The sequence below is a fragment of the Peromyscus eremicus genome, chromosome 11 (genome assembly GCF_949786415.1).
Source record: "Peromyscus eremicus chromosome 11, PerEre_H2_v1, whole genome shotgun sequence".
NCBI classification, from domain to species: Eukaryota; Metazoa; Chordata; class Mammalia; order Rodentia; family Cricetidae; genus Peromyscus; species Peromyscus eremicus.
Window position 1 is genome coordinate 32,106,730 of NC_081427.1, and position 16,504 is coordinate 32,123,233.

At 40.2% G+C, this 16,504-nt stretch overlaps 1 protein-coding gene across 1 annotated transcript in view; it reads right to left on the reverse strand.

Moving 5' to 3' along the window:
* C6 (complement C6) overlaps positions 1–16,504 on the reverse strand; it is a 78,617-nt gene that overhangs the window by 14,425 nt on the left and 47,688 nt on the right. The window contains exons 10-15 of the mRNA XM_059276624.1: positions 11,497–11,663; positions 9,619–9,844; positions 7,611–7,782; positions 7,083–7,194; positions 2,537–2,669; positions 1,212–1,400 (exon numbers count right to left, since the gene is read on the reverse strand). Coding sequence (XP_059132607.1) covers positions 1,212–1,400; positions 2,537–2,669; positions 7,083–7,194; positions 7,611–7,782; positions 9,619–9,844; positions 11,497–11,663 — 999 coding nt within the window. The remainder of the gene's footprint in view (positions 1–1,211; positions 1,401–2,536; positions 2,670–7,082; positions 7,195–7,610; positions 7,783–9,618; positions 9,845–11,496; positions 11,664–16,504) is intronic.

Here is a 16,504-nt window from a genome sequence, read left to right on the forward strand (position 1 = left end):
CAACTTCTGGCCTCCAGATATGTGAGCATATATGTGCATATATACCCACTCACATACATGTGTAATACAAATATACTCTCTTTCTCTCTCTTCCCCCCGCCCACCCCTTCTCTCTCTCTCTGTCTCTCTGTCTCTGTCTCTGTCTCTCTCTCTCTCTCTGTCTGTCTCTCTCTCTCTCTCTCACACACACACACACACACACACCACTCCAAAAAGTAATTAAACATTTGTAAAAGCCAGCTATCCTTGTTATTATATAAATTGATTCAACATGTAAAATGTCAAAATAAAGAAAAATGGACTTATTTTTAAGACAAAGGTTTTAAATAGTTAAATAAAAGTGATTTACAAAACCCATTTTTAAATTAGTTGTGGATGAGATCACTAAAAAGATCTAGGGAAATATGAAAATTCAGTAGTGTCCTCTAGTCAGTTGTTTCAAAGATATTTCTATTTTTTTCTTCAAAACAATTGTCCTCATCTCTAGGGACACGGGATTTGCCAAGGGAGGTTTCTTAAAATTTTATATTGACTAAAAACTTTTAAAATTGATATATAAAATGTGTTTATATTCTCGGTGTTCCATATGACATTTTGGTACATGCACAAATTAGTGTTGTAATCAAAGTTAACAGATCTATTTCTTCTACTTCTTTGCAGGAAAAATATTCAAAATCTTCTCTGGCTGGGAGCATTTTAAACAAATATCAGACACTGATTTCTTTCCAGTTCAGTAACATCAATATCAGAAAGATGGGGCTTGGGCAGATTTTAAAAGGATGCCACCCAGCACTGAAAGACATTGTTTAGAGAAGCTGATATAGGAAGAATCAGATGATGGACTAAAAGCCACTAGGAAATTTCAGATATGGGTAATTAATACAATGCCTAATTATATGCCTCCTACTTCTGATTGTTCTCTATTTGAACCAAAATTTTCAGTTAGCTATCACTTCTAATCTTGTTAGATGAGAGATCTTGCATTCCTTGGACTGTCTGTAAATAACCAAGTTTTCTATTGGCATGGGAAATTGAACTCACTCTCTAAGATGTAAAGACTTTCACTTGGCTAGTGAGGTGCTATCTCATCATTGACACAAGGTCCCCTGTCATCTAAAACGCACTTGAGAGCATCAATGTTGCGGATGCTGAATTACCCATCCTGTGGAGCCAGACCACATGAGAATCCCAAATCCCGAGTCGCTGCTTACCTTTTTCGCAGGTCAACGAATTTGAAAGGGGAGGTGTCCAGGAGTCTCCCTCGCATGTGTATCTTGATGGCCCAGAAACAACAAAGCCTTTGGGGCATGTCAGCTCAATGGATTCACCAATCTCATACACTCTCTGAAATGGGGAGATTGTCAGGACATCTTGAACAACTGGCTTGAGGCACTCGGTCCCTGCAGGGAGAGAAATACCTCAGATGTGTTCAGTGGAGCAGAATAGTTAACAAGTGTAGGCAGATGATATGTGACCAAAGAGGTAATGCTAGTGAGCTTTACTCTGTTTGTCCAGCCACGATACCTCCTCTTAGTCAGCGAAATTTGGACCCCCAACTTCTCAGAAACACCACTAAAAAGCCTTTTGTTCTGACAGCTGAGCTCTCCTTGCCAAGGCATTAGCCCCAGAAACATCTGACTTCTGTTACAGCTTTTTAATATTTTTCTTTCAAGAAATATTTATTTTACTCTTATACCTCTTGAGTTTTTCTTTCTCTTTAAAGATTTATTTTTGTTTTATGTAAATGTGTGTTTGCATGCATGTGTGTGTATGAACCATATGTGTGCCTAATGCCATGCCTAAGGAGTCAGAAGAGGGTGCTAGATCTCCTGGAACTGTATATACAGATGGTTGAGAGTTGCCTGGGGGTTCTTGGAATCAAATCTGGATCCTCTGCATGAGTAGCAAGTGCTCGTACCTTCCAAATCATCCCTCTATCTCCTTCCTGTGTTTTTCTTAAGGTAAATCACAACACTGTTGAGTGACAGGTGAAGGACATTTTAAATGTAAGTAGTCCCATAAGGTATTTGAGGTCCATTTATGAGTCTTGTTTGCATCTCAGTTTTTACATTCCCACAGCTTTGGTAGTCACAGGAAACATGTTCATTTAATCTTTTCCAGTAAAGGATGTGATTGTACCCCTCCTTCAAAAATAGTGGTTTGGAGATAATGGCAACTCATACAAAACCCCAAATCTGAGCATTACCTTTTTTGGGGATTTATCCATTTGTTTCAATTTTTACATCACCCAAGGCAGATTCCTGTGGTTAGATAAGTTTTCTGGTTCCATGCATTTCTTGTTTAGAGACATACTTCATAGCACTATGTGCATGAGGCTAATATGCAAGGGCAGGAGAGCTGAAATCTGGTATTTTGAAATATCACTTTAGCAAATGAACCCCATTTACTGCTTCATTAAGTCTTTTCACCACAGTTACTAAAAAAATAGTAAAATGAACTGAACCGATTTTGCTCTATTTGTATTGGGCACATTCATTCTGCAGGGGAGTCATGCAAATGCTTGTCCCGCTCTCACGTTGGCATTCGACATCTCCTTGCCTCCAGATTCTGTCTGGTAAACATCTGTAGTACTGGTATCCCACAGCTTTGAATCCAGTAAGACAGGAGATTTCAACTTCCTCCCCAATGGAGTACAGTTTCTTTTCATTCTAGAATTAAAACCGAAAGCAGAAATTATGAGTGTGATTGATTGTCATCTCTGAATATCGGAGGGTCTTCCTGGATCCTGCCCATTGCATACTCTTGGTATATATTCATTCACACTGTCTTCTTACGAGTCTACTCCTCAACACAGCCCAAACATTGTTCTTTTCATTCCTCCTCCTCCTCCTCATCAGCATCTTTGTTCCCAGATAACTTTTCAGCTGTTCATCCTCTGAGTTAATTTTTCTGCTCTAAACAAATTACCATTTTCGTACTTAAAAACCTGCTCCTTTGGGGGCATGATGGTACATGCCTTTAATCCCAGCACTTGAGAGGCAGAGGTAGTAGATCTCCATGAGCTTAAGTCCAGCCAGGACTTCACGATGGGGCTGGTGTGCAGGCCTTACAGACTACAGCGGGTTGCGCTTTCTGCCTGAGCTCTGTGTGCTTCCTAGTCTGTGGAGATGTGAGCAAGCCTCCTCATGCTCTTTCCACCATGGACAGGAGCTCCCCTTGCTGTCGTCTGTTCAGCCACAACTTTCCCACCTGAAACCATGAGCAAAATTACATCCTTCCTCCCCTGAGTTACTTCTGTTTCGTAATCTTTCAAAGATGTATTCATTTTCAATTTTATCTCTCTCTCTCTCTTTTCCTGAACACATGTCACAGCAATGAGAAAAGTGACAAAAATACCTACTGTTGCTAGAATAGAGTTTCTGCTCTCTGTGTTATGGCTATAGACTGTGTGATCATCCTACAATTATAAGCGTGTGCCATTGTTATTGAGATGAATGGACTGCAGATCAGTTAAAAACTGTTCCTTTTCTAGCAACTGATTAGTTATCATATATTTTCCCAGATAATGGATAAAGCATTGCCTTATGCAGACTCACTAAATATTTCAAGATAAAAGCAGGTCTTGCACTTCTTGACTGTTGGTTTGAACTAACCCATGCTATCGTCCTCACCTCCTGCCGTTTCCTTCTGCAGAATCTGTATTCTAAAGAAACAAAGCCACCTTCCCTTCTTTGATCCTAGTAGTCTCTTTTGTTGTCCATGCCCTCGTGCCATCTTCCACTGGCTAGTCCATCTGTCCTGCCCACCTTCTTTCTGCCTTTCTCTTAAGACCCAGCTCACGCAGAACACCCTCTTTGCAAACTCCAGCTTCCTAAGGTGCACTGAACTTTCTGCTCTGAAGCATCTCAAACAATGCTTTATCTAGCTTTTATCACATTTAGCTGCTTTGATGCTGAAACAAGTGGCAACTTCACAACTCTCTCTCTCTCTCTCTCTCTCTCTCTCTCTCTCTCTCTCTCTCTCTCTCTCACACACACACACACACACACACACACACACACACACACTTACAGAAGCCTTAGTAGCTCTTTGAAATTGTGAAAAGCATCACCCTTCCTAGGAGAGCTGGTAAAGGAGCCTCCTCTTCCTTTACCAGGAGGGAGAAGAATACTAAGTTTTTTATTAGAAAGTTCTTCTCAGAACCAAACTTGAGAATCTGATAGAAGGTGAAAACTGAGCAATCAGCCTTTGTCATGACTTGTTCATATTACATCCTAGAAGAGTCTTAATGTCTTGGATACAAAAAGACTATCCTGTTGGTTATTATTGACGTGTCTTTGTTTCCAAGGGAAGTGAACTGATAAGAAATATTGATGACTTGGATCTTTTTTTACTGACTGAACACTTTAAAAATTATTTTACTTATTACTGGTGTGTGTGTGTGTGTGTGTGTGTGTGTGTGTGTGTGTGTGCATGTGCGTGTGATGTGTGCATGTGTAAGCATGCCATAGTTCCTGTATAGAAGTCAAAGAACTACTTGGGAGTTGGTTCCATAATTCTACCTTGGGTTTCACGGATTGTACTTGGCCAGGCCTTGTACAGTAAGCACTTTTACCTGCTGAGCCCTCTCACTAGCTAACTGCTGCATACTTTTCATTCATGCATTTCTCTTGAAACAAGTTATTGCTTTGAACTTCTGTCTCCATTTCTCTAGCAAAGCAATAACTTATAAAAATATATTGTTATCATTGAGCTTACTCTCCAAACTCCACAACTGTCTGCTAAATAACTGTTTGGGTTGTTTGCTTGTTTTTGTTTGTTTGTTTTTGAGACAATATTGCATTAGATAGCCTTGGCTGGCCTGTAACTCACTATGTACACCAAGCTGGCCTTGAACTTACATAGATCCACTTGCCTCTGCCTCCTGAGTGGTGGGATTAAAGAAGTGCTTCACCACACCAGGTTTAAATAACTCTTTTTCTAATACATATATTGTTCCAGTCTGTGGGACTTGGTTACAGCATCAGGGAATAGAGTAAGAGACATAATCTCATTTTTGTAAGAGGATCCATAAGCATAATGAATTCCTCTTTAAAGCCTCAGTGGGTTTTTAAAATTAAACAACAAGAAATTTTTAATAGTTATTACATGCAGCTGGTATGAATATGTTAAACATTATTTAGGCAGCTAGATCTGATAATATATAATTTTGACATCTCTGTTCTAAAGCAGGCACCAGAAAATGTTTTTCTATAAAGGGCCTGTATCAGTCAGTTGTTGGTCATAGAGCATCTGTCATAGATATTCATGTTTTCTAGTACTGCCTGGAAGCAGTAAAAGGTATTATGAAATAAATGAATGTGGCTGTGTTGTAAAATTTAGATTTGTAAAGTAACAAACTAGATTGAGCCTCTAGGCTGTAGTTTGCTGACACCTGTTCTAAAGAATTGGTCTCCACTCTATGACTCCCAACCTAGAAGCATTAGTACTGGATGGGAGTTTGTGAATATTGGCTTTTTGGGGGCCTGTGGTGGTTTGAAAGAAAATGGCCCCCATAGGCTCACAGGGGAGTGACATTTTTAGGAGGTGTGGCCTTGTTGGAATAGTTGTGGCTTTGCTGGAGGAAGTGTGTCACCAGGGCGGTGGACTTTGAGGTCTTAGAAGCTCAAGCTAGGCCTAGTGGCTCACAGCTCACTTCCTGATGCCTACCAATCAGGATGTAGAACTCTCAGCTCCTTCTCCAGTACCGTGTCTTCCTACATGCTGTCATGCTTCCAGCCATAAAAATAATGGACTAAACCTCTGAATGGTAAGCTAGACAAACATTAAATGTTTTTCCTTTACAAAAGTTGCCATGGTCATGGTGTCTCTTCACAGCAATAGAAACCCTAACTATGACAGGGCTTCACCTGAGAGCTAGTTAACCAGAAACTGTAAAAATGGAAGTGGCTGATCTGTGTTTTAATATGCCCTCCACTGCATTGGTGAGACTGAGGTCTCCACTCTGGAAAAAAACTGATTGAAATTACCTCCTTCCAAAGTGCCTCCTCTTAAGACCTTTAGGCACAGTACATTAGAACATACAATATGGGCTATTGACCACGGATATCTGTGAAAGTGGGTTTAGAGATTTGTGTTACTGAGTTTTCATAATAAATATATTATTGGAAAAGAGTTAATTTAAAAGTTTTATTCATCTTAAAAATGCAAAATGGATAGAGAGCATGCTTTTGTGATCAATTTTAACATTATATATATATATATATACACATACACACACATACACACACACACACACACACACACACACACACACACACATATATATATATATATATATATATAAAGATTTATATCTAAAGCCACAGACGTTTGTGACAGTGAATGCTCAATTCTTATAAAAATCATAGGAACATAATGTGGTTTGATGAAAAACATGAAATTAAAAAACATTAGGCCAGGCAGTGGTGGCACATACCTTTAGTCCCAGAACTTGGGAGGCACAGGCAGGTGGATCTACATGAGTTTGAGGCCAACCTGTTCTACAGAGTGAGTTCGAAGACAGCCAGGACAACACAGAGAACCACTGACTTGGAACTCTACCCCCCCCCCCCATATAGATAGCCCATATATATATGACTTATATTGATTGCTCAAGGATTCTACAGATTTCTAACCTGAACAGACAATACAGACTCAATACCTCAAATGGTTATATCCAAGTCTCCTTTATATCTCAGAGAATCTGCCTTAGATGATGGGTGTTAGTTCACTCAGACTCAGAAATAAACAGTCAGGTCTCAGTTGCAGACTGTTACAGCCATCCAAACCTACCCTGTGCTGAAGCTCCATTCTCTACTAACACAGTCTACTGCCTTCTTATGACCTGAGTGGAACAAAGGAAAATGTCACCTGGCTCTTCCCTGACTAACAAGCAGGCATGGAGATACCCCTGGGAATTCACAATAAAAGTGTGTCTCAGAATTTCTGGATATTTCTTTGTACCTTTGAGACAACATAATCTTAAAGTAGGAAAATAATAATTCCAAGGAAGAGAAAACCCATACGTTTCAAGTTCCGTTTTTGAACTTTAAGCCAAAAGTTACGGTTAGGATACTTACCCAGATAAATCCATTTTCTGGCAGAGCTGGCTGAGGACACCCTGAATCTGTTTCTTTCTCAGCAAGGTCTACCTCTTTCATTTCTTCATTGTCACTGATACATGGTTGTCCCCTAAAAGGGAAAAATAGATAAGTGTGCGTGCACACATATATACGTGCGTATGTTAAAGCAATATGCCCACTCTGTCTGCATATTTATAATATACAGATACTGATTAAATAGAGAGAACCCACTGCTTAGTGAACTAAGCGTAGGGGCAGATTTGGTGCTTTAATGCACACATATATACGTGCGTATGTTAAAGCAATATGCCCACTCTGTCTGCATATTTATAATATACAGATACTGATTAAATAGAGAGAACCCACTGCTTAGTGAACTAAGCGTAGGGGCAGATTTGGTGCTTTCATAGTACATTGTGTAGGCACATCTAAAATTCTCAGTGTTATTATTATTATTGTTATTATTATTATTAACAGTAGTCAATGCTAACCAGCGATCCTTGGTTCCCTCGCACCCAACCTTACACATTTTCCATTATTGAGAATGTACAGTCTTCCTCTTGCCGCTGCTGGCCCTCACAGTGCTGCCCTCCTTGCTGGGGAGCAGGGTTATTACACTCCCGAGTTCTCGATCTCCTATACGCCGCATTGCACGTGCTCCAGGAAGACCAGCAGCTCCAGTTTCCATCAACGGCGTCTGGAACAGAGGAAGACCCATTGCCATCCTGCTGCTGCAAAAATTTGGGCTTTGAAACTAGGGTAACCTGGTTTTCCTCACATTTGCTTTTGCAACATGCTTTGTGGGATGTTACAGTGAGGACTGAAAGAAGTTACTTACAGAAGGAGTCTGACACATTGATTACTTTTCGTGTTCTCAAATGCGTGAATAAAATAGTAACAGCTATGAATCACTTGAATCATCAATAAACATATCAGTAATATACTATACATACATGAATGAAAAACACAATATGGGCATATATACACATATATGTATGAATACTAAAATTTTCTGAACAAGATTATGGTGGTTTGAATAAGAATGGCCTCCGCAGGCTCATATATTGGAATGCTTGGTCATCAGGGAGTGGTACTACCTGAGAGAGACTAGGAGTGTGGCCTTGTCGGAGTAGACGTGGCCTTATTGAAGGAAGTGTGTCACTGCGGGATGGGCTTTGAGGTTTCTAAAGCCCAGGCGAGGCCCACTGTTTTTTCCTGCTGCCTTCAGATTCAGATATAGAATTCCCAGCTAACGTGTCTGCCTGCACGCCACCATGCTCCCTGCCATGTTGTTAATGGACTAAACATCAGAAACTGTAAGCAAGCGCCAATTACACGCTTCCTTTCTAAGAGCTGCAATGGTATCATGATGTATCTTCACAGCAAGAGAACGCTGAATAAGACAGAAATGAATATCAAATTACACTTTTATAGGTATTAGAACATATTCTCACTCCTAGGCTTCTCCCCTCCTCTAAAGAAAATGAGTTAATATATTTAGCCATGTATGAAAACTTTACCTTGTGGCATAATTTATCCCTTAATGAACATACTGTTTATACATGATAATACGCATAATAATATAATTCTCCAGTAACAGTATGTGGTGGTTTGAATAATAAATGAACCCTGTAGTTTCGGACATTTGAATATTTGATCCCTAGTTGCTATCCCTGTTTGGGGGAGGCTTAGGAGGGATGTCCTTGCTGGAGGAAGTGTGTTGCTGGGGTTGGACTTTAAAGTTTCAAAAGCTGTGTGCTGTTTCTGGTGTTCTCTCTCTGCTTCCTGTTTGTAGTTCTAGATGTAAGGTTTCAGCTGCTGCTCTAGACACCGGCCACCTGATTTTGCCACTGCTCCACAACATTCCAACCCTCTGGAGCTGTTAGCCTCGAATAAACCCTTTCTTCTATCAGTTGTTTTGTTCATGGTGTTTGGTCACAACAGTCAAAGAGAAACAAAGACACAATGTCATGTACTAACTTTATGATGTCTAATATTATAGGCAGTATATTATAAATCCTTTATATGTGTCTTAAAAATGTTTAAACACGCACATGTGCATGCACACACGCATACATTTGAACCCTCAAGTAATAATAGAATTATCCTTATTTTTATTTATTTATTTATTTATTTTTTTGTTTTTTTGAGACAGGGTTTCTCTGTGTAGCTTTGCGCCTTTCCTGGAACTCACTTGGTAGCCCAGGGTGGCCTCGAACTCACAGAAATCCGCCTGGCTCTGCCTCCCGAGTGCTGGGATTAAAGGCGTGCGCCACCAACGCCCGGCTTGAATTATCCTTATCTTATGGATGAGGATATTGTAACTTTGGATAGGTTATATAAATTTTCCAGTGTCATGCAGCTCATAGGTTACAACAGAGCCGGGCATTCTTTGCCTTTGGAATCTAAGTTTTGGAGGCTTGTTTATAAGGCGGGGGTTGCTAGTGAGTTTTACTTTGCTTAAATTTGTCAAGCTATAATATATTTCTGAGTGGGCAAGGCACTGACCTCACAATCAACCCCTGGCACTTACCAGACTTGTAATCCGGAGACCGCCTCTCACAGTTCTCTCCGTAGGTACCACTCTGGCACACACACAAACACTCCGTGCCTGAGAGCCTGGGACGGCCATTATTAGGACATGGAGCACACTGGCAAGGGTCAAACTTGGCTGCATATTCTTGAAACGCTTTCCTCAGGTTGTTCCGTTTTGTCACCGCACATGGGATGTTTCTGACCAAGTCGGTGATCGGGGCGAGCTAAGGACAGGTGACAGAGAGCTCTAGTCACTTCCACGTGGGCATTGTTTTACCATTGCTATCTAGCTCTCATCGAATCACTGCTTACCAGAAAACCTCACACTTCTGAGGGGTTTTTAGAGAATCTAGTACAGATTTCTGGCTATTGAGCCAGAAGAGGAAAGCCCAGTGCCTGAGGGCGAGGGCAAACTGCCTAGAATCAACCATCGCTGCATGTCCACAGGGGAGGAAGCCACGTGTTGCTTATTTGGGCTTGTATCATGTTATTTATTAAGCATCAAATACAAGTAGCTAAAGTGCTGAGGTAGGTCACCAAGAATTACTAATGCTCATTAGTGCTCTGTCGTTACCTCATTAACTGATTCAGGCAGGGAGATCTGGACAGGATGAGGAGAGGTTTCATTGCTTTCTATCTATGGATGTGCCTTGGATGTTGTTGGAGTCTGCTGTGGGATGGTCTGTATGTCAAATTGCTCTGATTAGTCAATAAATAAAACACTGATTGGCCAATGGCAGGCAGGAAGTATAGGCGGGACTAACAGAGAGGAGAATTGAGGAAACAGGAAGGGAAGAGGACACTGCCAGCCGCCGCCATGACAAGCAGCATGTGAAGATGCCGGTAAGCCACAAGCCATGTGGCAAGGTATAGATTTATAGAAATGGATTAATTTAAGATGTAAGAACTATATAGCTAGAAGCCTGAGCCATTAGGCCAAACAGTTTAAATAATATAAGCGTCTGTGTGTTTATTTGGTTGGGTCTGAGTGGCTGTGGGACTGGCCGGTGACAGAGATTTGTCTTGACTGTGGGCCGGGCAGGAAAACTCTAGCTACAGGAGTCAGTTGAGGAAATGCACCACGGGAGGAAATGGAGAGGTGAACTTGCCGTTCATGTGAATGGGAGGATTGTAGAAACAGATAACACAGGTAACAGGAGGAAAAGGAGAAGTGTGCTTACTCTATGCTGAAAGAAGCAACCATCTAGTGTAGTGCTGATTTTCTTCCTACCGTCATCTGTGGAACTCGTGTATTTTTCTGCTTCACGTAAATGATCCTGTGTTTGTAACAATTCAACTGTTCTTTCTCTATTTAAATGAATAAGCACAATAGCTTTGGGAAGCCTTTTAAAATGTGCTTATGCCATAGGCAAATCTGACTCTACATGACATAATACTATACAAAGTACCCGATGAACAGCAAAACTCACCTTTTTGTCTAATTACAACAAATACAAAACTGGAAAATCAAATCAATGGCTATGGAAACTGGAAATCAAATGGATCTAAAATTTTCTTGATGTGTTCAAAAGGTGGAGTTGCATGAAAATCACAAAAATGAATATTACTGCTCCATAGGGAGATGAAGAGTGCTACTCCCAGGCATGTGTGAGCAATGTTATTCACTAAATTCCTCTTCTCAGCATTTCATGCATGCCAATAATTCTAAATATGGTACTAGAATGCTCACTTAAAATTTAAAAGCAATAGATGTGCAATTTAACATTTTTTAAAAAGATACGTCATGCCTGTATATTAAAAACAGGCATTTTGTTTATCATCTGAAAAGGAAATGGAAAGAGAATTGTGTGGTTTGCAGTCTGGGCTGGTGACAAACTGCTGTACCCCTGTTACCCCTAACATTCTCCAGTCTCACCTCAAAGTCAATCACAACGGGGTTTTCCTTCACTGATTCTAACCACTCAGAAAAGACTTTCTCCTCTGGACCAGAGGTCCCCTTCTCCCATGCCAAGGCTGCTGCTTGCTGACTCCTCCCACCCTGGACCAGGGATATGGATTTCTCTGCTCCCTGCAACAAGGAACCTGCAAGATATTGAAGAAAATGATTCATTTAATTTTATTGAAAACTCATACTTTAAAGACAAGTCAGTCTCCGCAGGACAGCCATGTAGAGAGCATGGCTAGGTAGTACCAATGGGTAAACTCAGAGAAAAGAGGGAAGGAACATTCCTTATCCCTATAGGGGAGTTAATAATACAGATTACAGTAACGGTGCCAAGGTGCCATTTAGTCAGCACAGGGCACACACCAGGCTCGTTACACACATTATCTTACATAATTCTCTCGACAGTCCTAAGTAGATACAGTCCTAAGTAGGTATTAGTGTCACTGCAGATACTAAGGCTGAAAGCCATTTGTTCTGAAGCATGCAGTTAGCAACAGGCAGCAGTGGGATGGAAATGCATCTTAGTCTCTGACTGCTTTGCTCTTGACTATTTGAAGCCAACTTCCCAGCTTTGGATTAATATTCCCCTAAATTTGGGGTCCATGGAATGACACAGACCACGTACTTGCTGACTGCTATGCTAGAAACTGTCAATAGCAGGCCAACCCCCCCCCCCGCCCCTCCCAAACAGTGATAGGTTGTTTTTAAACTTACAACTTCAAACATGAGTAGGAGGTGAGAAGAGGGAACCAAAACTGAGTGACATGACAGCCAGTGATGCTGGTGAGAGTCAGCCCCATCACTCTGGTACCTACTCTAGACTTTCAGTAAGGGTAGCCATGTCATTACTGTTCAGAAATTCTCAAGTGAGATGGTGTAGAATAGAAAATGTACTCTCACATGAAGAAAGAAGTCTCATCATTTTCAAAGGGAAGACATAAAAAATGTTTAGACGTTTTTATATTAATTTTGGTAGAACAGCAGGGTTGAGGGGATGATAAATTAGTACGTGACCTTATATTGATGTTGTATTGATTGACAGGACAGTGATATGTCGTGCAGCTAATTTTCAGATTGGTACCATATATTTCACAAACAGATTGATCTCAGTAAAAGTTATATATACTGGGCGTGGGGTCTTAAGGGGTGAAAATTGTTAGTAGAATACTATTAGCTGGTTTTAATAGAATTCAGTTTCCTTGTACCCAGCCAGGGTCCTCTGCTTGCTAGGCAAACATTCTACCATGAAGTTATATCCCTAGCAGCCTTTTGTTGTATGTCACAAGGTCAACTACAAAGTCAAACTAGCTGGTACAAACTCAGTGTTTAATATAGGGCAGATTTTGTTCTTCTCACATAATGAGGATTCTCAAGATACACACTTAAAGTAGACATTATGATTATTTCCATGTTGTGTGTGAAAAATCCTAGACAAAGGAAGATTAAGCTCTTGATGTTGGTCACATAGTGAATCAACATTGGAGACAAAGTTTAAATTCAGGCAGTGGGCCCTGCAAGGGTGATAGTTTCTCAGTGTGTTAAAAATGTCACAACCAGAAAAACACCCTTTTGACTTCTCTGATTTGACTTTTTACCCTCCCCACCCTTCTGTTTTCCTGCAGAATGTACGGTCCAACATTAAGTCTGTGAATTTCTTGGTAATGTTTTTTCTTGGTTTATTTGGAGTTGAAGGAAGCACTGAACACCATGTCAGCTTACTGGATATGTCAGAGTCTCTTTATAGTTTTAAGAACTCAGAAAAAAAATCCTTTAACCTCATCACAGTTTTCAAGTCTAAAGACAGAACATGTTCTACCCCTATCACCTATAAATATCATACTGATTGTAAATGGGATAGTGCGAGTCTTTACTAGGATTAAATCCAAGTATTTTAGCTGAGGGGTGCAAGTACTATTTAATTTTTAGCAAAACTGTTTTCAAAAGTCGGCTTTGTTTTACCAGGCTAGGCTTGAGTCAAATTGACACACTTGTTATTGGTTTGTTATGGTGATATTTTATTTGTATTAAAATGTTATTTGTATGTTAATAAATAAAGTTGCCCAGGGGTCAGAGCTATTAGCAAGCCATAGGAAAGCAGGGCAGTGGTTGCGTATACTTGTAATCCCAGCACTTGGTATGCAGAGCTGGGTAAGTCTCTGTGTGTTCAGGGATACAGCCATTATTGGACACACATGCCTTTAATCTCAATACCAAGCAAGGAAAACCTGGAGGCCTATACAGACAGGCCGTGACGAGGCGGTCATGTGGTTGGGTTTACAACCAATGAGAAGGCAGAACAGGAACACTATATAAAGACATTAACACAGGGGTAGTGAGTTCGGAGAGGTAGGACCACTGCAGGAGGAAGGGTAAGGTTTTAGCTCTTAGCTCTGACCTCTTGGCTTTCTTCTTTGCATTGGTTCTGTGTTTCTTATTTAATAAGAAGGTTGGTTACATCTACAGTTTGTGGATATTCATTCTTTGTCTCTCTGAGCTTTCATTCTTCATCTACAAACTGACCATCATAATGATACCTGTCTCACAGGGCTGCCATAGGGGTTAAACATTACCACAGATCAGTTCTCACATACAACAAAACAGTGCCTAGGATACAGTAAGGACTTGACCAGTGTTGATTCCCTCCTCCCTCAATCCCTTCCTCTCTTCTTTCCTCCCTCAATTCTCTTTCTTTCTGCTGTTCGTATGTTTACTGAAGACTCTATTAAGCATTTAGAGTGTAGAGAATGTAGAGACTATGACAACATCCTAGATTTTCTTAAAAGTTAGTACAGAAAAATAAGAAGTAAACACAATGCAATATGATGAATGCTACGATATCACGAACACAGTTTACAGTGTGAGCTAGTCGGAAAGAACCTGACCCTAACTACAATGATGGAGATGGGAGTTGGGAAAGACATCCTAGACCACCTATCAAAAATTACAATTTCAGGATTTGGTGATGTCAAAGAAAAAAACCACATTGTTAGCGTAGTAAACATTTAAGTTCAGAAATACTCATTCCCTTTGTTCAGTTTTTTGTTTTTGTTTTTGTTTTTTTTTTTGATACAGGGTTTTTATGTGTAGTTTTGCACCTTTCCTGGAACTTACTCTGTAGCCTAGGCTGGCCTCGAACTCACAGAGATCTGCCGGCCGAGTGCTGGGATTAAAGGTGTGCCTTGTTCAGTGTTTTTACATACTCAACGATTCTGTTCTCACTGCCTCATTGGATCCCCTGTTTCCTCATTTCAGTTCCTTACTTACTCGCTGGGTTAAACCCTTGATATTAATTATTTTGCTTATGTTCCTAAACTCCATTTTCTCCATTCCTTTCCTGATTCAAGACATCATGGGCTTTGCATACAAACAGCCCTGGGTCAGAGAACAGAGGAAAAAGAGGCAAGCTCTGTCTTTTGAACTTGCAAACCCACCTTTGTAAGTCTGGTGGGAGTCATAGATTGGAAGGCCACAGTTTGCACTGTGGAGGACCAATCTCCTGAGAGAAAAAAGTAATTGTCCAGCTCTTACGTTTGAATTGAAATATCAAAACCCAAGCCTCCTGTGACTCAGAAGAGGAAATCTAAATACTAATTATAGGATGATAAAAATACACAATGCCTTGGGCCATTTTCCTTTTCAAAAGGAGAAAAAGGTTTTGAGCAATAGGATGAATGAGAATTTAGATTTGATAAATTCCTCAGTGGAGAACGAGGGTTCTATTACTTGGAGTTGAGTTTAGGAGGGCTTGCTGGGATTAGAGAAATCTGACAGAAACAAATTTGTATCTAATTTGTCTCTAGTACTAGTATGTGAATGGATATTTTTATCTAACATGGTACACAAGTTAGTGCTGATTTAAAAAAAACATAAATAATTCTCTGTTATGTGCATAACATAGTCAAGACTTCCCTAAACCTAGAGGAAGGCGAGGGAGTCTTGAGTGAGAATCTGCATGGACATAGACTGTCCTGATGTTTCTTGGGATGAGGACTGTTCCGAGGCTCTTCACAGGCCTAGGAAAGATCATCAACAGGAGACTGGGTACCTATGCATGGCAACAGGGACCAGAACAGGGAGATGGCACGTGAGAAGAAACCAGGATATGCGAGGACAACATAAAAACAAAGATCCAATTTGTTCTCTGATGCTAAGTGCCCTGATGCTCCCTCAACAAGTGTGCACGTGCACAGACAAGTACATACTGAGATTAGCCCTGGGGGTTAACAAAGGAGATGAGTCAGGGTCCTAGATGTGACTGAAAATTACAAATTAAAAGCCAGAATAATAGATTTATGTTACACTGGTAATTTTATATTTTTCTAGTATTTAGAAGGAATGGGAATTTGAGGGATATGCTAGGTTCTGTTTAGGAAATAGAAAACCTTATCTGTGAATGTGTGAATTTTCCTACTTTTTCTTCAATTGAAAAAAAAATGGTTGACTGTTCTCTACATAATAAATTTTAGTCATTTCACACACACCCCATTCCTCTCTTTCATGCCCTTCTCTGCACCATGGGTTCTCTTCTTCTCAATGCATTTATCTCCTACTTTCACATCTTCTTTTTGTGCATGGAACACTAAGTTCATTAGAGTCAGTTTCTGAGCATTGGTGGGAAGTTGTTCAGTAGAACCAAGTGAGGAAAATAATTCTCAGGCTTGCCCACAGGCCAGCCTGGTGAGAGACTCAGTTGAGGTTCTCTCTTCTAAAATGACTCTAGTTTGTGTCAAGCTGACATAAAACTATTCAGCACAGTATCCAGTTTTTAAGTTTATATTATGAAATTACGTGTCTGCTTTCCATACTATTTTTTCTCTTTCATTTTTTTAGGGGGGGGACTGTGGTATAAATGTAGTTGCCAGTTTATTATTCTCATTTTGTTTATGCTTAACACACATATATACCACTGATATAGTCAAATACAATATTTAAAATTGTCTGTTAATTATTATAATAAAAATACTTGTATTTGTTTCTC